This window comes from Perognathus longimembris, chromosome 3 (assembly GCF_023159225.1).
Source record: "Perognathus longimembris pacificus isolate PPM17 chromosome 3, ASM2315922v1, whole genome shotgun sequence".
In the NCBI taxonomy this organism is placed as follows: Eukaryota; Metazoa; Chordata; class Mammalia; order Rodentia; family Heteromyidae; genus Perognathus; species Perognathus longimembris.
Window position 1 is genome coordinate 55,846,761 of NC_063163.1, and position 26,908 is coordinate 55,873,668.

Here is a 26,908-nt window from a genome sequence, read left to right on the forward strand (position 1 = left end):
CAGTCTCTGCTTCCTACAGGTTAGCCAACATTAAGGAAATAACAAAGGCCTTCAAATAGCAAAACATTAACACAGAGTCTCATAAAATATACTCTTGGATGTTTTCCAGAATTCATCATGAAGAATGTTTACCCTTATTTTCCATGCATTTGCTGGTATTTTATCTTAATGGTTTCAGAGTTCAAAAGTGATTTATCTTAGGCCATCATTTGAGATTTGCTTTAGGCACAACAGTCAGTTTCTGTGATTATAAAAACAAAATGAAAACTGTTATTTTTCAGTAGGCTATGATTTGCGAATAGAAGTTTGAAGCCAGCCTAGGCAAGAAAGTCTGTGAGGCTCATATCGCACTAAAATACCAAAAAAGCTTTGGCTCAAGTGGCAGAACACTAGTTTGAATAAAAAAAATGCTCAGAGACAGCCCAATCCCTAAGTTCAAGCCCCAGGACCAGCACCAAAAAACAAAACAAAACAACAACAACTAAAAAACAAAAAAAAACTCCTATTTGATTCCAAAAGTGGAGACACTTAATGATTGTGTTTGATAATCTAGATAACTTCAGTACCACATGTGTTTGAAGGATCGAAGGGGTTCTACACCACTGATACTAATACATTATACATGCTCCACAGTTAAAAATGCATTTCAGTATCATTCACCTATGTCATTCTGCTGTCAGTGATATTAAAAGTCCCAGAAAGGTGATAGAATTTCTAGCTAATATCCTGAAAATTTGGGAGACGATATCCCTAAGCATTTACCTCATAAATACTAAAAGGGCCATTGTGTAGTAAGTGATACTTACAATGGACTCTTGCAGGAACTGGTAATTTGATATTGAAGAAGGATGCTAAACTTATCTACATTAGGAATGTAGGAATAGATGATTCAGCTGTCAGAAGTTGAAGTAGCCCCAAAAGTTCAGCCCCTTCACTGCAGTTAGGGACTTTCCTAGACAGGTCTTCCACCCAGTTTTTCTCTGCATTTTAACCTGATCAATTCTATGAGTGGTAGAGCCAGTTTCTTTAGGTATGGAAATTCACCTACTAACTTAAAGGTAGATTTACTTGGGAAGAACACAGAGTCACCTCCAAAATACCAGTAACATTACTGGAAGCTGTATTTTCTAGTTTTAGGCTGTAAAAGCAGTATGTGTTTGAGGCTAAAGCAGCATTCAGAAATGAAATAAAATGAAGGATTGGTATTGTGTTACTCATGCTAAATAAACATTTCACTATGTTTGACCAGGGTGAGGCCAAATCATGTCTCTAAGAGAACTAATAATATTCTTAAATATTTGCTCAGCATGGATCTAATGGAAGAGAAGTAAACAGATTTTCTTGTCAAATCATTTCTGCATAGAAACAGATGTCTTACTAATTCATCTCTTAAAATAGACGAGACATTCCCTAAGTTTCAATGATTTTAATTTATTTTTCTTCTCTCTTCCTCCTCTTTTCCTCCTTCTTCCTTTTCTTTCCCTTAGGACAGTCTCATTCTATAGCCCAGGCTGACTTTGAACTCTGTGATCCTTACTACTTCTCAAGTACTGGGATTACAGACATGAACCACCATGCCTGGCTTCATTTCTTTTATTTCATGACATCTAAAATTGAGATAATAAAATTTTACACATTCTGTAAGGATCTCAGTTCTATTTTGGAACTTTGGATGACTGCAACCACAGATAGCCAGAGTGTTCTGATTCTGGCTAGTATATTCTAGTAGTGCTTTAGGGTCCTTTACAAGCCTGTATTTCTTGACCACAGCCCCCTGGGGCCATATTTAATCAAAGTCTGTTATCCTGTCTGGTCCGTATGACACAAGAGCATGGGACATGTGAATCTTGAGTATATGTCCTCATTTTCATATCTTGAACTTATGTTACGATACTTGTAAAGGTGTGTTATCTGTTTGACTAATTGTTAAAAGAAAAAATTTCTCCCCTTTACCTAAATGCAAAATTTGGCTTGGAGATACAGAAATTTAAAAAATACTACAGGTTTTTTTTTAAATTACAGTATCCTCATTAAATCATCTGTCAACAATTTTTAAGTAGGCTTTTGTGTTGGTAACATGAGTTTCTCTTCTGGATTGTTTGCTGTTGGATAGAACATGAATTTGTTTTCTATACTATCCTGATTTCCAGTGTATTTATTGGAATCATTTTTATTGCTGTGATCAAATATCTAACAAAAAATTTAAGGGAGGGAGGATTATTTATTTTGGCTCACAGTTTCAGAGGTTAGTCCCTCCTAGAGCGGAGTGTGTAAGAGAGTAGCTCACATCATGATGGTCAACAAGTATACAAAAGGGACATGGGCTAGATACAGCCCTAAGTTCATACCCTCAGTGACCTACTTCCTCCAGTCAGGCACCACCTCCCACTCTTCACTATCTCCCAGTAATGCCATCATATTATTAACCATCAAAGGATTAAACTACCCATTAGGTCAGAAGCCATCACAGATACCTACAGACCTGTGCTTTAATAATTTCATAGGTATTTCTCAATCCAGTCCATCATGATCTATAAAGCTAGCAAGCAGGCTCTGTTTTAAACTCTGAAGAGTGAAATATGTAAACTGTTGAAAAACCTGGTTGTTTATGATATTTGAGGTAATTAAAACTTTGTTTACACTGACTTAAAGAAGATAATGTCCCCAAAATCTATAGCAAAATAACATATATTCTTTATTTCTAAAAAGATTCTAAATAGGACCTAAAACTAGTTTTCTCTTTAGGTAGTGACATCTTTTTCTTCTGATGATTCTCCTTATTTCAAAAAATGTCTCTTATTTTCCTTCCCCAAAGCATATTTGTATTGTATGTTGGTTGAAAGTTGCTTTATTTTCATTGCAAAGAGTGAATTAAGTAGTGAATTAAAAAGCAGCAAGTTGAGTTATTGAAAATGTTATTATATTTCATTTATAGAAGTTTGCCTTTGCCCTCAGTTGTTTTTTCATGTGAATCCAGGATTCTTTTATTTTAGACAATTTTCTTTTTAGTTGCATAAAAAGATTTGTGACTTCAAAAAGTTATTATTATTTGTCCTTATTGTTTTTCTTCTCTTTCCTCAAATGTGCTGTTTTCCTTAATACCTTCATTCATGTTCTCCCCCTGGAACCACCTATTCTGCATTTCTGGCTGACACTTAACTCAGTACAAGCATGCCTCCTCAGAAGCCTTTTTAGCAAAGGCCTTGTTCAAGTTCCAGATATTTTCTAATTATTTTCATTTCTAAAGTAGACTAATGTAAAAGTTAGTACATCAGCCAATCTTCATAAAAGAGAAGATAACTATCACTGCTAAGTACATTTTTTTTTCCTCAATGGCACGAGTTTATCTGGTTGGATGACTTAATTGTTGATGTACCATACAATGTGCTACTTTGGATGCGCACCATTTCATTGTAGAACAACAATTATAATTTCTTTTATTGTCTAGTGATCCTTTGTGATTTTTAAGGACTTATTTTTAAATCTAGCTTTTATATAATTTTATGTTGGGCAATTGCATGAATATCCTATATAAGGAGTATTTAGAAGAATGCTCTATCATCTGAACATCTTAAATGTTATGATGTTTCTTTCAACCATTCCTACACAATAAAAACCACAAGAGGAAACATTCCTAAAAATACAGCAACAATGAAGTTCATATTAGTTTCTTAGTTGTACAAAGGAAGAATGATTTTTACACCCCCTCCCCCAAGCAAAAGGAATCTCTTTTTAATGAAAAGACACATATTATATAGTCATATTTCTCAAAGAGAAGGCGATAGTGATGGTATAAAGACATATTTCTAAGTAGAGGATTTTAAATACCTTTTAATCAACACAGTAACCTCTTTACAGTTTTGGTTGGTTTGGTTTTAATAGTTGAATTAGCTTAATTAAATGGCTCCACATTTCTGAATCAAGTGGCAATTTTAATGTTTAACTTTCTGTGACTTAAATTCTGATGCCTTTATAACTAAGTTGTGTGTGTGTGTCTTGATAGATATAAAACTAAATCAAACTAAACATTGGTGGCTCATGCCTATAATCCTAGCTATTCAGGGATCTGAGATTCGGAGGATCAAGCTTCAAAGCCATCCTGGGCAGAAAAGTCTGAAAGGCTTTATCTCCAAAATTATTAAGAAAAGGCCAGGCTAGAGGCATGGCTTAATTGGTAGAGCACCAGTACTCTCCTCTCCCAAGTAAACCTTTACTCTCCCCAAGTAAACCTTTGAAACATGGTAGAAAAGAATAAAGCAAAATATGAAATAACTCATTGTCCTATCCAGAAATAACAGCTTTTAGTATTTAACATGTTCCCTTATTTACTTTCTGTTTTGCTGTGAATACTTTTATAGTTTGTATTTTTAAATTGATATTATGGAATGATCATTTTCTTATAGCATTTAATAGTCTTTAAAACACAATTACTAGCTAGACTTGTTGCAACACCTGTAATCCCTGCTCCTGGGGAGGCAGAGAAGGGAGGATGATGAATTTGAAGCCAGCCTAAGCAAAGTTAGTAATACTCTTATTTCTAAAACAAAATACAAACTAAAAGGACTGAAAGAGTAGGAGGCCCTTGATTCAATCCCCTGTACCACCAAAAGTAAAAATAAGAATAAAAAACCCCACAGTTATGGGTCCTAATTATCATAAGAAGATAAACATAAGACATTTAGCCTACTGTCTGGCACATTAATAAGCATTCAACAAATACGAAATCATTTAGTATTGGAAAGGTCTCACAAGCCATCCTGTGTCTGGTCCAGTCTGCATCAAACAAGTAGTTCTCTGGCTCTCTGCAAAGACTGGAATTAGACATTTGTTTCTTCATAAATTAGCTGATTTCTTTTATTTCAATTCTGACCAATTGTGTTTGCACGTTGCATTGCTTACAGAATGTCCTGAGAAGTACCAGGATTAGCTTACATTCCTCAGTGTGAGCCATGTAGCTCTGTATGAAGGCAGTTCTCCCCTCTTCCTTTCTCTAAGTTGTTGTCTTTATGTATATTCTCCTCATCCTGTCGTTTATTGCACATAGTGTTTTAAAGATCAAGATAACTCACAGTCTCCTTTTCATCATAACAAGTTTTCTTTTATAGTTTTACTATTTTTAAAACAAAAATTTTATCATAACTAGAAATTTTTTTTTTTGGCCAGTCCTGGGCCTTGGACTCAGGGCCTGAGCACTGTCCCTGGCTTCTTCCCGCTCAAGGCTAGCACTCTGCCACTTGAACCACAGCGCCGCTTCTGGCCGTTTTCTGTATATGTGGTGCTGGGGAATCGAACCTAGGGCCTCGTGTATCCGAGGCAGGCACTCTTGCCACTAGGCTATATCCCCAGCCCCATAACTAGAAATTTTTAATGTTCTATTTAATTTCAATTCTGGTAAGTTGTGAGGTACTCTTAGTCCTTTCTTTGTAGAACACATCTGTCTTAAAAATTATTAATAACTCACTTTATGAAATTCTAGTATTTACTGTCACTGGTTTTGCTTTTAAAGAATTAAAAAGTTAAAACATAACTTTTTCTGTTTTGTTTTTGGTACTAAGGAATGGTATCCATGGCCTTGCACATGGTAGACAAAGCTATACCACAGCTTCCAAAATTAAACTTTTAAACTAGTTTTATTTAGCATTGTTGTCTTTCATAGCAAGTGAATCTGATAATAGCCCTAGGCCTCTAGATTTTTCATTTGTGAAAGGTGTGTTTTGTTTTTTAAAGGGGCATGATTTGTCTCCCTCTTACATTGGAATAACTATCATAATAAACTAGTTACTGAATTTTTATGTTCAAATTTTTTAAATCTTTCCACCAAAAAGACACTTTGTGATCACTCATTTAAATGAAGTTGCCATGTTAACTGGTTCATTTGGCTGGAGTTCAAGATTCATTTGGCCAACAGGTTCAGATCAGCTTCAGTTTCTAACAAGCTCATCAACAGATTGCTAAGTGTAAATTAACCATCATACATTAAAATTAAACTAAAAAGAAATTTGGGATCTTGGTTATCTGTCCAGCAATATGAAATTTGTCCTAATGGTGAAATCTTTAGTGTGCTCATTGAAAGAGCATTACATAATCAAATACATGTGTTCAAAGGTAGTGGTGTTTGCTTCAACAGTTTGATGGACTGGCACATACCATTACACCAAAAAGTTTCTTTGACCTTTTTCCCATCAACATTTTTCCATATTTTGCTATATAATGCTATATAATAATATATTTATGCTATATAATATTCCATATGGTCAGTCTACTGAACTCTATATCTTTAAATCTCATTTTTCTACATTGAAACTCACATATTTTTATTACTAGGGTTTTAAAAACACATTTATGTATTTCTTCTTTTGAATTAGTTATATTGAAGTCTTTACATTTCTAAGAATATAATCTATCAGTTACAGAGAGAGAGAGAGTGCAAACTATATGTGGTATAGTACAGGCCTGTAACCGTAGAATATATGAATATATGATAAGGTAGAAGGATAGCAAGTTTGAGACCAGCCTAGGCTTCATAGTGACTTCCAGGGAAGCCTGGGCTACAAAGTGAGACCTTGTCTCAAAAAAACAAAACATAAATGAGGAGCAGTCATTTTTTTTATATCTGATAACACTGACAAATGACTTTGCAAAAGGGTTTTTTTTCCCTATCAGAGCTCACCTTGACCTGCTCCGTTTCCGACCTATTCCTGTTCACCCCTCCTTAGGCAACCTGGTGTTCCTCCGCTCCCGGGAGGTCACCATATTGATGCCAAACTTAGTGCGGACACCCGATTGGCATAGCGTACTGCAGCCCAGAACTCCTGGACTCAAGCGATCCTCCAGGCTCAGCCTTCGGAGTAGCTGGGATTGCAGGCACGTACCACCGCGCCGCCTGAGCTCACCTTTATCCCTTTGGCAGAAGGGAAAATAGTGGCTGAAATTTAAATGTTTTAATACTTTATTGACATATCCTGTCACATGTGTAGTAGAGAAAGATACCAAACTATTTTTGTAATGCATTTTTGTGTGTGCCTGTGCTTGTCCTGGAGCTTGAACTCAGGGCTTGGGTGCTCCCTGAGCTTTTGTGCTCAAGGCTTGCACTCTACCACTTGAACTATAGCATTCACTTCCGACTCTTTGGTGGTTAATTGAGGATAAGTCTCACAGACTTTCCTGCTTGGGCTGGATTGGAATCATGATCCTCAGATCTCAGTCTCCTGAGTTGCTAAGATACAGGTGTGAGCCACCTGTATCCAACTTGAAATACATTTTTAAGGGTTAGTGGTAGGGAAAGTCCTTGCCTAGTAAACTAGAAGCCCTGAGTTCAAACCTCAGTGCTGTCGAAATATATTTTTAAATTTTATGTGATGGGAGAAAACAAAGGAATGGTGACTTTGTTCAAGAAGAATTGTACTCATTACTTGACTTATAACTAACCCCTTTGTACAATTCCTTTATAATAACAAAAATTAGTTGTGAAGTGCAATGATTTCTTGATTTGAATTAGCTCTCAGGTTTTACAGAAATAAAACCCTTAAAAGTAGTGGGAAACAAGCAAAGGAATTGTCCTGAAATTGTATTTTTAAAACTACAGAAACTAACTTTTTTCTCCTACCCTCTAGTCTGCCTAATAAATTTTATCTGGAATGCATTGATTCTGCTATTATATAAAATGTTTCTATGTTTTGAACTTTTTAATGTTGTTTTCCAGTATCCACAGTTGTTGCAAGCTTTCTTCTTTACAATTTGGACTTACTTTGAAAACAATAAAAATAATTGAAAAGAAATCTGAAATAAAATGGTGATTTAAAACTACATAATGTTGTTCTAGGCTTAAAAGTAAAAGCCAGGGCCTGGGAATATGGCCTAGTGGCAAGAGTGCTTGCCTCCTACACATGAAGCTCTCGGTTTGATTCCCCAGCACCACATATATGGAAAACGGCCAGAAGGGGCGCTGTGGCTCAGGTGGCAGAGTGCTAGCCTTGAGCGGGAAGAAGCCAGGGAAGGTGCTCAGGCCCTGAGTCCAAGGCCCAGGACTGGCCAAAAAAAAAAAAAAAAGTAAAAGCCAAATGTGTGTTGTAAAATGGCATGGTTTATATGTGAGTACCATGCAGAAAGGAAGTGATGGAGAATGAAAGAGGAAAGTAGCCCTTAGCTATAGTTCAAGTGGGTTTTTAAAAATACTTCCATAATGTGCGATTTCACCCTTCCCCTCCTCTTGGCAACAACTGTGTATATCTAAATGGCTCAAAAGGACTGCTTGGAAGATCTACCTTCCTGTAAAAAGTTCTTATTTTGTTCATGATTTTATAGTCTCTGTGTATGGAAACAAAATGATATACGACAGTAGAATTGATAGAATATAGATGCCATTAGGATGTTTTTACTTAACCATATATCATTGTATTTTCAAAGGATTTGAAATACCCTTTTAGACTGAGTAGTATAAGATGTCAAATTGTTTTGTTGCCCTAGCCATTTCCATGAATGTGAACATGAGATTTAACTTGAGATTTAAAGAGCTTAGCTTGTTTATTGGGTCCTCAACCAAAGTGATTTTGCTCCCTAGGAGATGTTTGGCAATGTCTGAGGACATCTTTTTATTGCCATGACTTTGTAGGGTCAGAGTGTCACTGGCATTTAAAAGGAGGAGGAGAAGTGGGATATACAGTAAATGAAGTATACATTCTTCAAAGCATGAAACAACCCTTACAATGAAGAATTCTTCCATCTAAAATACCATGCTGAGGCAGAGAAACCATGTCTTAGCTTAAGATCTTACTAGTTCCAAAATAGAGCTGTAATAATCTTTTGCTTTGGCAATATGTTTAACTCCAGTAAAGTGTAAGTTTTCTCATAGGGAAAGTAAAGATCTATTGTGTTATACCTAGTGCAATTTCTGTCACATGGTATAGTAAACAAATAGTATCTGTACATTTATAACCATCACTAATAATACCAGGCATGTCAAAACTAGACAGGCAAATGATGTTTGGTGAATATACTTCTACACAATTTGGTGTTTTGCTAGTTTCCCTCACTTGCTAAACAACTTATCTTTTATATAATATCTGTGCTAAACGTTTTGTCTTCTATGTATTTTCTCCATATTTCATCCATGCTTTAGGCCACCTTATTCATGCTTAAAATCTCAAAATGATAACTTAAATACTGTGGAATAGATGTGGGATGCTTGCGGACATTTAGAGACCCATGCATCTTTGGAATGAGAACTATTAGCAAACACATGGATGGTAGCTTCTTTTTTTTTGTATTGGTTACCTTTGCAGTAGTTGCTAAGGCTTGTTAGAGACTTTGTGCATGTAGTAATCATAGGGGTTCCCCCCCCTCTACTTTAATGGCCCCCTGATGATTTTATTGACGCACTTCAGGGAGGATGATCAGCTGATTTAGTGCTTGCAGTATGCCTTCATTAAGGATATTTAATATATATCACAAATAGCCAACATAGAAGAAATGGAGAAGAAAGCAAAGACAGGAGTAAGGAGTAATTCAAGGCATTGTGATTTCACTTTCAAGGAGTTTATAGTCTAGTTGAGGAGATGTAACTTCCATATCATGACAAAACTTCATGTATTAAGTGGGAAGTAACTGAGTAGTGTTAGGAAAAGAACATTCCAGGACAGCATCTTTCTTTGGTTGGTGCTTATTACTTCTGAAATATAGATCTAACCCTAATAGCGGTCTACAGATTTACAGTATACATTAAATGTTCATGTTTATTTTTGATCTTTGTAATAGTCACAAATTAACAGTTATATAAAGTGTCTCCCAGACATACATAGGTAATGTTAATTAAGTGAAGTGATTAAATATGTTGAGGTGAAACTTTATTGGAGAATGTCATTGTGGAATTAGAAATGTTCTGTCTCTAGCACTGGCCTAGCCAGTGAAAATAAAAGTGTAGGGAAGATTTACAGAGAATTACTTAGTATTCACCAGAATTTAATGTCTAATGTGTCCGTAATAATGTCTTTAATTCTAACATTCTGTCCATACTCTTCAAACCACATTTTACTTACCAACTAAGGAATCTTCTTGACTGTCAGCATCATGTTTGGACAAAAACATGAGATGCTATCCAAAGACTAAAGCAGAAAGGGCTGGTGACATGGTTCAAGTGTTAGAGCACCTGTTCAAACCCTAGTACTACCAAAAAAAAAAAAATCCCAACCATCTTGTCATTTCACCTTAAATTCTCAAATACAATTCTTTCTCACAAGTAAAAAAATATACAGACACAACTTTGTTATTACAGTATGGAGAATTGGTTCCACATAGCGTTACAACTGAAAATTGAATGGTAACTTTTTAACATTTGAGAAACCCACAACACTGATTCCAGAGTGGCTGCATGTTTTTAAATTCCAGACAACAATAATAAGATCACAGTTTTACCACCAACTCTTATTGCCAGTTATATCCAGTTATGTCCATCCTAGTGCATTTGAGCTCGTTATCTCCTAATGATGCTGAATGTCTCTTCACATTTTTATTGGTCAGTGTACTTCCAAATTAAAAGATGTAATTGAATGTTGATTTTGTTTGTGATTTTTTAAAGGGTTATAAGTGTATTTTAGTGTTAGATTTACTAGAATTTATGATTTATCATTTCTCATAAATTTTAGAATATTAGATTTATAAGAATTATTAGGCAGTTGGGAAGGCTTGCCATCTGGTAGTTGAAATGTCTGAAAAGGAAAAAGAAATAATTGCACAGGAATTTGAAATCTAAGTACAGGGTCCTTCAGTATCTGACAGAGGGGAGAGAGTATTAATCCAGGAACTCCAAGAGTACCAAAATCTGAGGATGAGTCCTTCATGTTAAAGGCATAATACTTGCATATGCCCTACTACATCCTCTATTTACGTTAGACCCTCTCTAGATAACTTGTAAGACCTATTGTGATATAAGTTGTGTAAGTATCTTCTCTATTCTATTATTTAGAGAATAATGAGGAAAAAGTCCATATATTCTGATATACTTCATGGCTGAATGTTTTTGATCCACAATTGGTTTGGTTCAGCCAACTAATTAGTCAAGTCATCAACTTATGGTATATTTTATACTAACATTAGGGCTGGGAATGTGGCCTAGTGGCAGAGTGCTTGCCTCGTATACATGAAGCCCTGGGTTCAGTTCCTCAGCACCACATAAACAGAAAAAGCTGGAAGTGGCTCTGTGGCTCAAGTGGTAGAGTGCTAGCCTTGAGCAAAAAGAAGCCAGGGACAGTGCTCAGGCCCCGATTTCAAGCCCTAGGACTGGCCAAAAACAAAAAAGGACTAACCTTTAATCTTGAACTTTTATAAGTCAAATTTTAATCTTAAAAAAGTTGAAGTAAACTTGTAAATGATATTTTATCTGCATAAAACCACTTCTGGCACAAAAATAGCCTGCAGCAGCTTCAACTTTTTAGCAAATGGCTTAGTTTATAATCATGTAATTATTTCTAGTAGGATAAATCTTATATGCAGCTTCTTTTGCAGTAGATCTTTTAAACTGTCTTCTTTAGAATTTTTGGCTTTTAAAACAACTGAATAGTGGAAGTCATTGTAAAAAAAAAATGAGAGCTTTACAATTATTGCTTTTTTTTAAAGCACCTCTTCACTACCACCATCATTCACGTTTTAAAATGGACCTAGTTATCAATTTCACATATAACTTGGACTTTTTATTTTGTTTTGTTTTTTGTCAGTTCTGGGGCCTGAGCACTGTCCCTGGTTTCCTTTTGCTCAAGGCTACACTCTACCACTTGAGCCACAGCACCACTTCCGGCTTTTTCTGTTTATGTGGTGATGAGGAATTGAACCCAGGGCTTCATGCATGCAAGGCAAGCACTCTACCACTAACTTGTCTAGACTTTGGCATTTTTGTTTAACTTGTGCTTGGGTTACACATAATTTTTAGAGAGATTAGATTACCCTGAAGCCAAGGCAGAAGGAGGTACTGTCCCTAACATGAGGCTCCAATAGTATAATCACAACCTCCTGTTCACTGCTGTTCCACTTGGGAAATTTCCATCTGTCCTATTCATTTTCACCTTGACCATGGCAAACTGCTCCTTTCACAGTCCTGTTCACACATGAAGTGGCCCGAGTATCCAGGATTGCTGACCTCAATTGTCTGCAGATTGTGAAATGAACAAGCACTCCACACTTCACCTCTTGTTCCTCCAATCAGAGATCCTTTTCCTTCTTAATTGGAGAACCTTCTTCATTTCTTTTTCTCCTTAGTTTTCATTTGAGCAAGTTCAAGCCCTTGAGAGGGTAGAAAAGATATTTTAGTTTGTAGCTCTCCTTCCCTTCTTTGAAATTATCAGCTACCACTTGTTTTGCATTTATATTATAAATATTTTGTGCTAGATTTCTTTCTGTAATGACTGGTTTATAAGCATTCAGGCTTAAAATAATGTAATAGTCTGAAGCATTTCCCCCTAATGAATAGCACTAATGATTATATTAATTAGCATTCTTAGTTTAGAAAGTATACATAGATGTAAAATTTCATATTATGTTTCACTGATACTTGTATTTAATATTTTTAGTGATGTTGATACATTGATCATTTTCATTTGTCTTTCTGCTTTTGGTGTGCAGAGCTTTCCTGATAATTTGTAATACTAAGTAAATTGACAAAGTCATTTATTGGGATTTTATATTTTAATTAAAAATAATAAATAAAACTTAATTGTATTCAAGTCAAAATTCATTAGTAGTCCAGAGATTTTTCATTTATAAACAAGAGCCACAATATTAAGAGCACATGAGGTCATGACTATCTGGGGCACCACTAAGTGACAGTATCGCTAGTCACAGGTTGATGCAAATTGTCTGTGCAAGCTGAGTAGGACTGAAAAGCACAGGCAGCATAAACAATCGTATTCTTCATAGACAGTCAGAATGTCTTCTTAAACAGGAGCGCTTGCTATCATTTTTGAATAATGAATTAATTGAACAAATACTACGAAGAATGGAATAATTTTTAAGCTTATCTTTTTTTTTCTTCAGGGTAACTTACTGTCATTGTTTCAGAATTGTGTGTGGAAAATCTTTCTTCAACTAACTACATAACAGTAAAAATATTAGGAAACTTTTTGAGTAATTTTTAGTAGATCTACTTCCTGGTTATATGTAAAGTGCTTGCTACTGCATATTGTTGAAACATTATAGGACTGTTAGTGTAATCTGGCATGATCTGGTACGTTGTTCATTCATACTTCTAAGATATTTTTCAGGTACTGTGACTGTTCAGTTTAAAAGGAGCAAATGTGCCTCATCTCCAGAATGTCTTAGTAGCCACACATACAATAAAATCATGCTTAACACTGCAAGAAATAAGTGTTAAGGCTGATTGTTTTTTACCCTCAAAGATTATGATTTAACTGGAGAGTCACATACACTCTTGCTATGAAATAGATGTCATTTATGTAGAATGATCTTATAATTTGCTGTCTAAATTGAAGTACCTTAAAACTGTTGAGAACATTTGCCATTGTACAGAATGGAATGGGCTGAGATTGAAGTTTGAGAGTTACAAAAACTGTGTTGAGGGAAAAAAGGTGGGAGCAAATGATGAAGCTTTTACTCCCCGGTGCCAGCAGAGACCAGCAGAATTCAGCAGAAGTTAGTAAGGCAGGCAGGAAAGATAATCTGTTTTTAAACAGCAGTTTAAACACACCTGTGTATGTGTGTGTGTGTATGCCAGTATGAGAGCTTGGACACCAGGCCTTGTACTACTTGCTTTCCTTGCTCAACTTGAACCACGCCTCGAGCTAAATATACCAATTTTGGGGAACATCAGGATGGATTCTTGATTAGAAATGAGAAAGTTAAAAAGAATTCTATGCCAGGCTCCATTCGCTCACACCTATAATCCTAGCTACTTAGGAGGCTGAGATCTGAGGATTGCAGTTCAAAGTCAACCTGGCAGGGAAGTCTATGAGACTTTTATCTCCACTAAACTACAAAAGAAAAAAAAATAGAAGTAGAGCTGTGGCTCAAGTGGTAGATCTGCTAACCTTGAGCAAAAGAAGTCTAGGCCCTCAATTCTAACACGAGGACCAGCACAAAAGAAGAAAGAGGGAAGGGAGAGAGGGAAAGACAGGCATTTTTCTGAGAGCTGCATCATTAGTTTTGTCATGCATGAAAATCAGAGTGTACTTTGTACAAACCTACACATCTGGTATATGGTGTATATGTACAGATGTCTATATTTTCACCCTAGGAAATATATATGCACACATATACACATTAAATATACATGTAGCCTCAATAGGCTATCCAAGGGCCATGATATACCACACAAGATTAATCAGGAACAAAAGAAAAAGATGCAGTCAAGAGATGGAGTAAGTAGGTGATGGTGGCTCACGCCTGTAATCCTACCTATTCAAGAGGCTAAGATCCAAGGGTCACAGTTCAAAGCCAGCCCAGGCAGAAAAGTCCCTGCAAGACTCTTATCTCCAATTAAACACTCAAAAACTAGAAGTAGAGCTCTAACATTGAGCACAAAGAGGCTCAGGACCCTGCGTTCCAGCCCCACAACAACAAAAAGCAATGATAAAAGCTGTAGTACTGTAAATACACATACATACATGAGTAAAAGTCATTAAAGATCATTATCAAGTGCTGCGTATGTACTAGTCATAGTAGGTGTTGTACTTGTTTGTGACTGGCAGCACATTAGGTTTGTTTGCACCAGCCTCACTGCAAACTTTGTGTAATACATTGTGCTACAGTGTTACACTATGATGTTATGGTTATGATGTTACTATTTAAAATTTTAGCTTTATCTTATGGGAGTACCGTCATATATGTGGACCATCATTAGATAAACCATTATGCAGTGCATGACTATTCCAGATGTGGCTTATCTTTCCAACACACTTTACAAAAACATGGAAGTTTAGTGTTTGTACTGGAGCTTTATGAGAAAAAGATCATTTTTACCATGCTTTGCCTTATGAAAAGGGAAAGTAATGATCCTTAAAGGGCTTGTTCTAAATGACTGTTAAATGCCAGCATTAATATTACAGGATTAACATAGAATAAAAAGGACATTTTAGACATATAGTTTTATTATGTGTAATAAAAATAATATGCACAAGGAACATAAACATTCCGTAATATCCAAGTCAAATAAGTCATTCTTATCAGCACACATAGCTAAGTCACTTTGACCTCCTCAACAATAAATAGATCATAAATAGATTATAGCTATTTCATACCCTCTCTCCTTCCCCATTTCCTTACCTTTCTCTCCCTCCTCCCCCTCCCCCCCCCCCATTGACACAGTATTGCGATGTAACCTAGGCTGGCCTGTCCAAGTGCCAGGTATACATAGCATGTTGCACTCTTCCCTGCATATTTCTTTTTATTTAAGATACAGCACTAAATCATAGGATTAATGGTTTATGAAACAAGTGGACGTTACTTTACATCAATATATTATGTCTGACCAATCAATAAACCTGAATTTCAGTGACCTACTTATATCCCCCCCACTCCTTCTGAGGTAGTTGAATACCTTCTAGAAAGTCCAAAGTACTATGAATTACTGTATGTTTGATCATTTTGTGTTTTCTGTCACATCCAGGCCTAGTAGCATATAACACACATCCATGTGTTCAGTCTTGTGAGGTATTATCAGCTAAAAGTAGAAGTCTCAAATATTCCAGATATCCTTCTCCCTTGTAGATTGAGCATGTGATAAAATATACAAAATTTAAGTGTGACTCATTAAAAATTTACAGTTCCATTTGGTGATTTTTTTGTGTTTACTGTTCAGTGATATTAAATATATTCTTAATGTTCTACAACCAGTACCACCATCATCTCTAGGACTACTCTCATCTTGCAAAACTGAAGCTTAAGATCCGTTAAGCAATGACTTCTCATTATTCCCTCCCCCAGCCCTTGACATCCTCTGAAGTTCCATGGCTCAGAGAAATGTGGGTATGGTTTCAGTTTATGTGTAGCAGTTTAAGGAATATTGTCTCCAAATTTCTGTGGATCCTTAAGAGAAAAGCCCTTCTGAAGTAGCTATTTGAGAAAGGAAAAAAAAAAAAAAAAAAAAGGTAGGGTTTTGGGGCTCCATTGAAATATGTTTGAACAAGTCCCACCCTATAAAAGAAAAACCTGGATTTTTTTTCATTGTGTTTTGTCACCAACTACCAGGACCTGCCTTTCCTAGTCATTTCCTATCTGTGACCTGAATGAATTTTGAGGCTCTAAATGTTCTCTAAATGAGCTCTAAGTGTTCTTTATTGAGTGATGAGAAATGTTGTGAAAGGCATAGAATGTAAAGGAGACCTGGGGGGAATCTGATAATAGCATAGAACATGTAGGAGAGAGAAAATCTGGGAATGATCACTCATGACAATGGGTCAGACACCTGCTTCAAAGGGAATATTGTGCAAGGCTCCAAGAATGGCACAAAGCCAAGATAGTTTTAAGTGGAGACATCCAGAAGACTCATCCTATGTCATACCAGGATTTTTCAATGCAGCTAGATGACATAGAGAGGAGAGAGTACTATTATATAATATGTGTTGACATGTGACACATGCAAGAACTATTCAGAGGAAAATTTACAGTGTGTAATTGATGATCAGTATTTGTTTTCTTCCCTGTGATTCCAGATATCTTTAAAAAAAAAAAACAGTCCTATCATATTTCCACTGATGGGAGGTAAAAAGAGGAAATAGAATTGTCTTATTTCTGAAGTTCATAAAATGTTAAGAATATATAGGGAAGCCTCTTTTTATTGCTTTGCCTTTGCCAGCTCCCTTTCTCTAATCTTTAGTAGATAGTAAAGATACTGCCTGGCTAGCAGGAACAAGTGTCCGAAATGAAGCTGTTGTCCCTTTAGTGAGCCATAAAACCTACCATTTCTCTTTAGAACAAACATTTCCCTAGGACAAATACAGTGTTTCAGAGTGGGAGCTTTGGTTTCATTTAGATTTGTTATTGAATTGACAGTATGTATAGAAAAATGAATGTCTGCCATATATACTGAAATCAAATTAAAGCAGCTGATTTTTACCTTTATGCAGTTTTTTTTTAAAGGAATATCCTATGGCCAGGTGGTTTTTGGTGGTGTTTTCTTTTGTGGTACTGGAGTTTGAACTATGGGCCTTGAGCTCACTAGGCAGACACCCTACCACTTGTCCTATGTCACCAACTGTTTTTGTTTTGTTGTTTTTTCAATATGGTCTTATGTTTATGTTTCTCAAATAAGTATGTGTGTGTAATAGTTGTGATATTCACTGACTAATACGTTTGGAGCTACATACTGTGATTCTAAAATGTACTTACAGCATGGTACCGAAACCATAGTTTCTTTAATTATAGCTACTCAGGAGATGTAGAGGATCCTAGTCCCGGGCCTGAGCAAACAATCCACAGACTCCCATCTCGACCAGTAAAAATTGAACATAATGGTAGGTGCCTGTTACCATAGCTATGTGCGTCAGTAGGAGGAACATGGTCTGTGCCAGCCTAGAAAAAAAAAGGCGAGATCTTATTTTTTTTTAAAAAAAGCTTTCTTTGTTTCTTCTCTCATAAGAAAATAGTCACTCTACACAGAAAGCAAATAGTATAGTTTTGTTATTGTTCATTTTTTCTTTGTAGTCCAACAACTTATTCATGCTATTTTTAAATGTCTATTAAATAAATATTTAAATGATAGAATGGTTCATATACTTCAGAAAAAATGAATACTGCTTTGGAACCTCTTTCTGGAAGCTCACATTCCAAGTAAAAGCAATGTAGAACTTTACTTGAGAATTCAAACTTAGAAAACTTTCTGACCTTGCTTTTTGACTTCTTGATTTTTAATTTTTGACATAGGGTTTCTTTATTTCTTTTTCTGCTCCCTCCCTCCCTTCCTTTCTTCCTCCCTCTCATTTTTCTTCCCTCCCTCCCTACCTTCTTACCTCTCTCCTTCTCTCCCTCCTTTCCTCTCTTCCTCCCTCCCCACCTTTCACCCTCCCTCCCCACTTCTCTCCCTCCTTCCCCACCTCCCTCCCTCCTTTTCTCTTTTTTGGATGCCAGTACTGAGACTTCAGTTCAGGGCCTAGAGACTCTGTTAGCTTTTTCACTCAAGGCCGGCGCTTTCCTACTTGAGCCACACCATACTTGTAACTTTTTCTGGTTAATTGAAGATAAAAGTCTTAGGAACTCTCCTGCCCAGATTGGCTTCAAATCCTGATCCTCAGGTCTCAGCCTCCTGAGTAGCTAGGATTACAAGTGTGACCCCAGCACTTGGCTTCACATATTGTCTTACTTTGTAGCCTGGTATAACCATGAACCTGCTTCATTCAGAGCCCTTGTTTCAAAACTTCCTGCTTCAACAGTCTCCCAACTGCTGGGATTATCATGTCCAGCTCTGCTATTTCTTTTTAATCTAGTGTTAAGTTTTTACAATTAAAAATAAGGTATTCCACTGAGTTTTCCACCTGTATGGTTTTAGTATTTAGTATGTATGAGAATTTATCCCACAGAAAGTGCTAAAGGAACATAGAAAAAAATCCTAGAGCTTCAATTAGTTTAGTCACTGTCAGTGTACTTTATAACTCATACTTTATTTATAACTGTTAGTCCATTGAATATGAGTAAATTATAGACATGAATTCATATATACTTTGGTATAGATTAAGATCTGTTTTCTTCCCAGATGTAATTGTTGCCCCATTCCAGTGGGGAATACGAATACTTTCTTAGCTTCTCCAGTTCTCCATTGAAATACTTGCCTAACCTTTGAAAGACCTAGATTAAGTATTTCATCCAGCATGTTTAAGTTGTGGGGGATTTATTTGTGCTACCCCCTCTCATGCATACACAAACCATCTAGTAGTATTCAGCTGGCTCATGTTTGTGTATATGTATTTAGTTCTGTTCAGTTTTATCACAGTCAAGATGCTGAGCCTCTTACACTGTTACACGAGAGGGTACCATACCTCTTCCTCCTAACCTGTTCCTAATACCTGGGTACCACCAATCTGTTGTCCATCGCTATAATTTATCATTTAAAGACTGTTATAAGTGGAATCATACAGTAAGAAACCTTTGAGGACGGGCTTTTTTTAAAACATAGCATAATTCCCTTGGGATGGATACATTGAGGGCTTTTTTTTTACAGTGATTTGCAGAGGTATAGCACCTTTCCCACTTGACTTACTGGTCATTGTAACTTAGCAAAGAAGGCAAATATGCTTCTGCTGATCCTTTCCTTCAGGAGAGTGAAAACCCCAGTACTTGTCACCATTATCTCTCCCAGACTCTCAAAGGAGAATCAATTCTCTTTCTAATCAACATGTTGGTCCTGGGGTAGAAAGAAAACAGTCATAGTTGTTCTTAAAGAGCACTGTCTATCTCTGTAATTGTCTTTCATTTTCGGACCATCCCCATCAGTTCTATCTTCCATCCTCCTTTCCATCCCCTCATTTTTTCCATCCTGACCAATTTAAAACACTTCATTCTGTGAGAAAAAGCTTTTAACTTGAAATTTATATACATTGAAGAGTTCTTCTTGTTCTTTAGGCCTTGCAGGAAATTATCATGGCAGTTCTACTACACGTATGATGTTGTTTTGTCTCAAAAATAATTATTAAGGGTGCTTGCCTCGTATACATGAAACCCTAGGTTCGATTCCTCAGCACCACATATGTAGAAAAGGCCAGAAGTGGTGCTGTGGCTCAAGTTGGCAGAGTGCTAGCCTTGAGCAAAAAAAAGCTCCAATGCTCAGTGCTCAGGCCCTGAATTCAAGCCCCAGGACTGGCAAATATATACATATATGTATATGTATGTATATATATACATATATGTGTGTATACATGTATATATATATATATATTAAATATCCATTTTGTTTGTAAAAATGAAGTAGATACCTCCTGGCAATTTTATTACACATTAAGAGTTCTGTCTGAGTTATATCCAGGTCATCTTGATTAGCAGGGTTTTGTGTTTTTGTTTTTTTTTTAGGTATGTCCACAAAGGTATATAACATTATCACACTATTATGAGTCTTGGTGGTACATGGTAGTGGTGCACAACTGTAATCCCAACACTCAGGAAGTAGAGGCAGAAGAATTTCAAGTTCAAGGTTAGCCAGGGAGACCCTGTCTCAAAAAAGCAAGTACTGAATGACTCCGAGCTGTCTGTGATTGTATCTACTCAGGAGGCTGAGATCTGAAGATCACAATCAAAGCTTTCCCAGGCAGAAAAGTCCAAGAGATCATCTCCAATTGGCCACTGTAAGGATGTCATTTGACTAGCATGTACCAAGTCCTGGGTGCTATCCCCAAAATGTCCTTGGTCCCTACCCTTCCCCTTTACCCCCCAGAAGAAAATCCTAAGAGGTAAATTAGAGACTTAATTTGGCTTCACAAAGTTTTAAAAAAAGTTCATTAGTAATTATTAATAAGTACATGCTATTTTAAAGAGAATTAGTTTACATTTATAGAAGTTGTCCTACATTTACTGGGAGAACTTATAATTGACATCTCAAATAAGCCTGAGAAGATTATTATTATAATATAGAACAATTCAGTACTGACCAGCCTGTGTATCTACATGTTTTCTGGGTAATTGCTTCAAAATTTGTTCTATAGGAAATTGTAGAGATTCAGTGTTTTCCTTCATTGATATACTTGGCTCAAGATTGGGGCAGAATCACACCTTTATTATAGGATTAACTTTGTTCTTACATAGATTCCTAAAAGACCGAAGACAAGAACAAGCTATTAACCTTCCATATCAGCAACCTAGTCATAATCTTCATTCGAAAACTAGGCCCAGTAAATGCTAATGTGATAGCTTTGAATTAATTTTGTTTTTCAAGATTATCTTTCTAAATAATAGGATTTAGATTAACTGTAGCTTGTTGTTGACAGTAGACATTGAGTCCAAAAAAATTAAAGATTTAGGTGCTTTCCTGTTTGAACTGCCCCTATATCTTCTGTACTACCAGGAAATTATTATTTACTCTCTTTCTACACGTTACATTGCTCATTTGATACAGAGTCCAAAGACACTGAAGCCTGGGTTTGAATCTTCTCTTTCTTTTCCAGTCTGTACTTCCACTTGCTTCCTAAAACCAAAGAAACTCAAATAATAGTCAATAGTTTTTGTTACTGTGAATTTTAATTCGGTGCTGGAGGTTGAACCCAGGGCCTCACGCATGCTAAACACCTTGTTCTGTCACTGAGCTGAAACATTTTCATTTAAGTTGTTTTGATTGTTCATCAATACATTAATAGTCTGGGAGAAAATGAGAGGAGTGACACTCTTCAAAAAGAAATGCACTCATTACCTGACTTACGTAACTGTAACCCAACCCCTCTGTACATCACCTTTGCAATGAAATTTTTTTAACCTACATTAATAGGAACATTATGATGAGATGGGGAAATGCAGGCTTACTGTAAAAAAAAAAAAACTATAGAAGAAACAGAAGGAAGAAAAAACTTTCTTCTCTTATAGAACGACAGTCCTACAGATTGCAATACTTAGGGCTTCATTTAACAAGACTACCTCCTGAAAACCTATTTGGTGGAGTTAGGTCTTCAGTATAGGGATTTAGGAGAAACTAAGCCAATCCATAGCAATTCATTGTATGTATGTATGTATGTATGTATGTATGTATGTATATATATATTTTTTTATTTATTTATTTTTTTGCCAGTCCTGGGGCTTGGACTCAGGGCCTGAGCACTGTCCTGGCTTCTTTTTGCTCAAGGCTAGCACTCTGCCACCTGAGCCACAGCGCCACTTCTGGCCATTTTCTGTATGTGTGGTGCTGGGGAATTGAACCCAGGGCCTCATGAATATGAGGCAAGCGCTCTTGCCACTAGGCTATATCCTCAGCCCCCTCATTGTATTTTTTTTTTGGCAATGCTATTTTAGAGCATTTATAGCATTTTTCACTAAAACTTGTTATAAACAGGGGCTGGGAATATGGCCTAGTGGTAGAGGGCTTGCCTCATATATATGAAGGCCTGTGTTCAATTCTTCAGTCCCCCCATATATAGAAAAAGCCAAAAGGGGCACTGTGGCTCAAGTGGTAGAGTGCTAGCCTTGAGCAAAAGTAGTCAGGGACAGTGTTCAGGCCCTGGGTCCCAAGCCCCAGAACTGGCAAAAAAAAAAATTTGTTATAAACAGCTTTCCGTATCAAATATATTAGCATCTTTTATCATTTAACAGCTCCTTAGATTTCCTAGGTAAAGATATACCATGACTTATTTTTACAGTTCTACATGGTTAAGACATTGAGGATAATCAAAAGTATGCTTTGGTGTCAGCTTTCAGAATTTAAAGACGTGAATCCCTTTTCACTTGTTATTTTGAGAGAGAGAGAGAGAGAGAGAGAGTGTGTGTGTGTGTGTGTGTGTGTGTGTGTGTGTGTGTGTGTTTGTGTGTGTGTTGGGGGGGGTCCAAGACTAGGACTTGAACTTGGTATCTGATGCTTTTGTGCATTGGCCGATGATCTACCACCTGAGCCTGAGCCACACCTCCTACCCCTAGGTACTATAATTTGAATAAAAGCCTATTTTGGATTAATTTTAAACTTGAGTGATTCCAAGAAATAATAGGTTAGTACTGTATAAATAATTCTTGAGTTATATTTTTCTGGTTAAACATTTGTGACTGAAGGGATGTAGTTGCATGGGCATTAACAACTGAAGAACCTTATGTAATAGTATGGAGCTGTTAAAAGAGTCCATACAAATTCAGAATCTGATATGCAATTATTACTATTAATAATAATATGTATGAAAACTAAACTTCACTGGCATTGCACAGATGTTACTTTTCTTCCTTGAAAAATCATGATTCCTTATTTGCTATAGGAAAATTAGTAAAGTGGTGCACCTTAGCAGTTTAACAATGCTCCTAGATTATTATTATTATTTTTTTTTTTTTTTGGCCAGTCCTGGGCCTTGGACTCAGGGCCTGAGCACTGTCCCTGGCTTCCTTTTGCTCAAGGCTAGCACTCTGCCACTTGAGCCACAGCGCCACTTCTGGCCGTTTTCTGTATATGTGGTGCTGAGGAATCGAACCCAGGGCCTCATGTATACAAGGCAAGCTCTCTTGCCACTAGGCCATATCCCCAGCCCACTCCTAGATTATTACTTGAACTTTTCAAATGGGACACAAAGTTTCTACATGCTATACATATCCCCAATCTGAAATGGTTGGAGCCAGAAGTATTTCAGATTTTGAAGTTCTGCAGATATTAGAATATTTGCACAGTTTTCTTATTGAGCATCCTTAATCCAAAGACCCAGTATTGTGAAATGTACTCTAAAAGTTTTGGATTTTGGGATTTGCTATACTCAACTTTTACTTCCTGAAAGCAGAGTAATTTCATCACTCCTGTTTCTAAACTAAACCGTTTGGTGTTAAATTTTAATTTGGAGGCATAAAGAAACTTTTTACTGATATATTGAGAAGGATTTTGGAAGGATACATACTCTTAGGAGTACAGGTTCTAATGTAGAATCCAGTTTTGTTCCATCAAATGGAGGATACATTTCATTCTGAATTGTTTGTGCACATGAATTTTCAAGAAGAGTTTTATAGATTTCAGTATTTTTAAAGTGGTGATGGTCAGGAGTGGCCTTGCCATGACAATGGTTGAGATAGTAAAATCAGTGACCAGCACATTGATGATGCTGGTAGTGGGTATCAGTATGTTCATAGTGGGTAGTAAAGCTTTGCTGGGATTTTTAGTGAGAAAAAAATGTAGAGCCAGTAGTAACTGAAGAGAAGAATTAGGGTAACCTGGGACTGGGCATAAGTCAAACTTGTACAGCAGCGGTCTCTGTTCTTTGTGTATAAAGAAGCTAAGTTACATTGCCTTCTCAGAACCCCCAAGACTCGGATCTGCAGCAGACCCAACTTTAGAAAGATCTTTATTACTTTTAGCATGATCCAAAGTTATAGAAAACCTTGCTTGCACTTCTGTGACTTGTGGGAAATGAATGTATATAGTTATTTTAAAAAGAATGCCAAGTTAATTATGGCAGATAAACATTTTTTTTTTTTTTTTTTGCCAGTCCTGGGCCTTGGACTCAGGGCCTGAGCACTGTCCCTGGCTTCTTCCCGCTCAAGGCTAGCACTCCGCCACTTGAGCCACAGCGCCGCTTCTGGCCGTTTTCTGTATATGTGGTGCTGGGGAATCGAACCTAGGGCCTCGTGTATCCGAGGCAGGCACTCTTGCCACTAGGCTATATCCCCAGCCCCAGATAAACATTTTAAAGAGAACATTTGGGGAAATAATGTTTGAGATAGTCTAAGTCAATAAGTAATGACTTAGTCAGTGGATCCTAAACTACTTTTATCTGTTTAGTGATAAGGAATACAGGGCCAACATTTTTTCATTTTTTATTTAGTTTTTTAGAGTAATAATGGTAACCTATAGAACTGGTTATTATTGTAATTAAATATAAAGACAATGAATTTTGGTTTTACTCATCTATTATGGCAAATATATCTGCCACACACATTAAATAATAGGGGAAAAGTCATATGCCAAATACTTTTCTTTTAAAAAGTTAATAGAATTTAAGTAATTTTTAAACACCCCAAATGGTACTCATAATAATTTATTTAAATAAAAAGCCTACAAAAGCTATTCTTAAAGTTTTTATATTAAGAAAACCATTGTCTTTTTTCAGATTAATTTGCGCCTCATCCTGGTGAGTGGAAAAACAAAAGAGTTCCTGTTTTCTCCTAATGATTCTGCTTCTGACATTGCAAAGCACGTGTATGACAACTGGCCAATGGGTAAGTGGTGTTTTCTCCCACAGATGAGCATTGTAAATTCTTTGTGCTATACATGTTTCATAAACATTTTGTAAAAGTTATAAGAATATAAAATGAAAAAGAATAAAAGTAACTGAGGGTATAAGAACCGGACTTAAAAGGAATAACTGAACCTTCCCCTAGATTTTGCTTTTAGCTTTGTCATTCAAAGTGGCAAAGGAGCCTGGTGAGCAAAGTCCTTGCTTTTGCCCTAACCCTAAAAAATAATTCTTAAAGGAAAAGCACACATTGGCTTAATCCACATAGAATTTCATATCAATGATGTTATTTCTGCTAAAAAAAATGCAAGGAAAGAAAATCCATTCCTGTTGGTCTTCTTTCTGCATGATATATTTAGTTTTTAGCTGGAACATAGTTAACCTAATTTTATATTACTCCATGTCTTCCCTGAACAGGGTCAGTTATGCTGTGCTTTTCCAAGTCACAATCATTTATCGGTATCTCTTCCTTTCTCTACTGCTTTCCTAATAAGACTCTGTCTTGCCTCCTTATATGAGTCTTTCATGTTCATGTTCTTGTTAAATTTGTCCTTTTCCTTGGTATGTACCATAGGGATAACATGGTCATACCGTTCCTTTACGTTGTTGACTTTCCAGTGCTTGGAAATGAAACCCAGAGTCTCATACATGCTAGGGCAGACCACTGAACTACATCCTCAGCCATTTTACAATTTTATTTTGAAATAAAATCTTGCTAAGTTGTCCAGACTGTCCTTAACGTTGAAATCCTGCCCCAGGCCTTCCTAGTTCCTGAGATGATTTGCATTTAATTTTAGTCTTTTTTTTTTTTTTTTTTTGCCAGTCCTGGACCTTGGACTCAAGCACTGTCCTTGGCTTCTTTTTGCTCAAGGCTAGCACTCTGCCACTTGAGCCACAGCGCCACTTCTGGCCATTTTCTATATATGTGATGCTTGGGAATTGAACCCAGGGCTTCATGTATACGAGGCAAGCACTTTTGCCACTAGGCCATATTCCCAGCCCCTGCATTTAATTTTATTAGCAGGAGCAATTTGAACTTTTGAAGGACCAAACTTATTTCAACAACAGAAAAGAAAAAAACTACGATGTATACATAATGATTCTTAGGGTTACTAGGAACCTCTTTTTAAAGAAGGAAAATTCTTATGGCTCCATTAGTTATGATTTAAGCTTTTTTATTATAATGCTCATTTTAAAATATAGAAACAAAGCAAGTTAAAATTCTTGGTTCGGGGCTGGGAATATGGCCTAGTGGCAAGAGTGCTTGCCTCTATACATGAAGCCCTAGGTTCAATTCCTCAGCACCACGTATATAGAAAAGGCCAGAAGTGGTGCTATGGCTCAACTTGGCAGAGTGCTAACCTTGAGCAAAAAAGCCAGGGACAGTGCATTCAAGGCCCAGGACTGGCCAAAAAAAAGAAAAATCTTGGTTCTTAGAAACACAAAACTAAAATGGACCTAGAAAGAAAATACAAATGTAATTCCAAAATCAAGAATATTCAAAGCCTTGTCACCACTGGCACCTTGAATAGTGTTCAGTGTGGTAGACCTCTGGTTCTGCATGGCGCATGACGATCCAATTGTCTGCAGACTTGCCACAAAACATTTATTCTTACACTGTCCCAGTTCTCACTCAGTCTTCTCTTAGAATATATCACTACATATGAAGTAAGCCTCTGTTCTATTTTCAGGAACCTAAAAAGCTACAGTACTGACTGTCACCAATATAGTTATCAACCTAATGTATATAGGACCACTAACATCTCAAAGCTGCACTTGGCTATCATTTGATATTTTAATCATCTTGCAGATCTCTTCCAGATTATCATTATAATGAAAACAAATTGAAAAAGTCCTGAGGAGGTCTTTTAGAATGTGCCTGTATAGATTTGTAGTTCTGAGTCTAAGAAACACTGATTTATGCAACACTCATTTTTCTTCCTATTGATAATCAGTAAACTGGTATCTAAATCTAGAAGTGACTGAAGTTAAAGGTCATATAGCTCAGAAAGAACTTCAGGAAGTTTTGGAGCTTTTACTGGGTTTTCTTTATAGCAAGGCAAGGTTAATAACTATCAGTATGAAAA

The 26,908-nt window shown here is 36.5% G+C and overlaps 1 protein-coding gene across 2 annotated transcripts in view; it reads left to right on the forward strand.

Moving 5' to 3' along the window:
* The window catches only part of Ubl3 (ubiquitin like 3), a 57,410-nt gene that overhangs the window by 19,856 nt on the left and 10,646 nt on the right, over positions 1-26,908 (forward strand). For both annotated transcript variants that reach the window (XM_048341573.1, XM_048341574.1), the window contains exon 2: positions 24,696-24,804. In XM_048341573.1, coding sequence (XP_048197530.1) covers positions 24,696-24,804 — 109 coding nt within the window. The remainder of the gene's footprint in view (positions 1-24,695; positions 24,805-26,908) is intronic.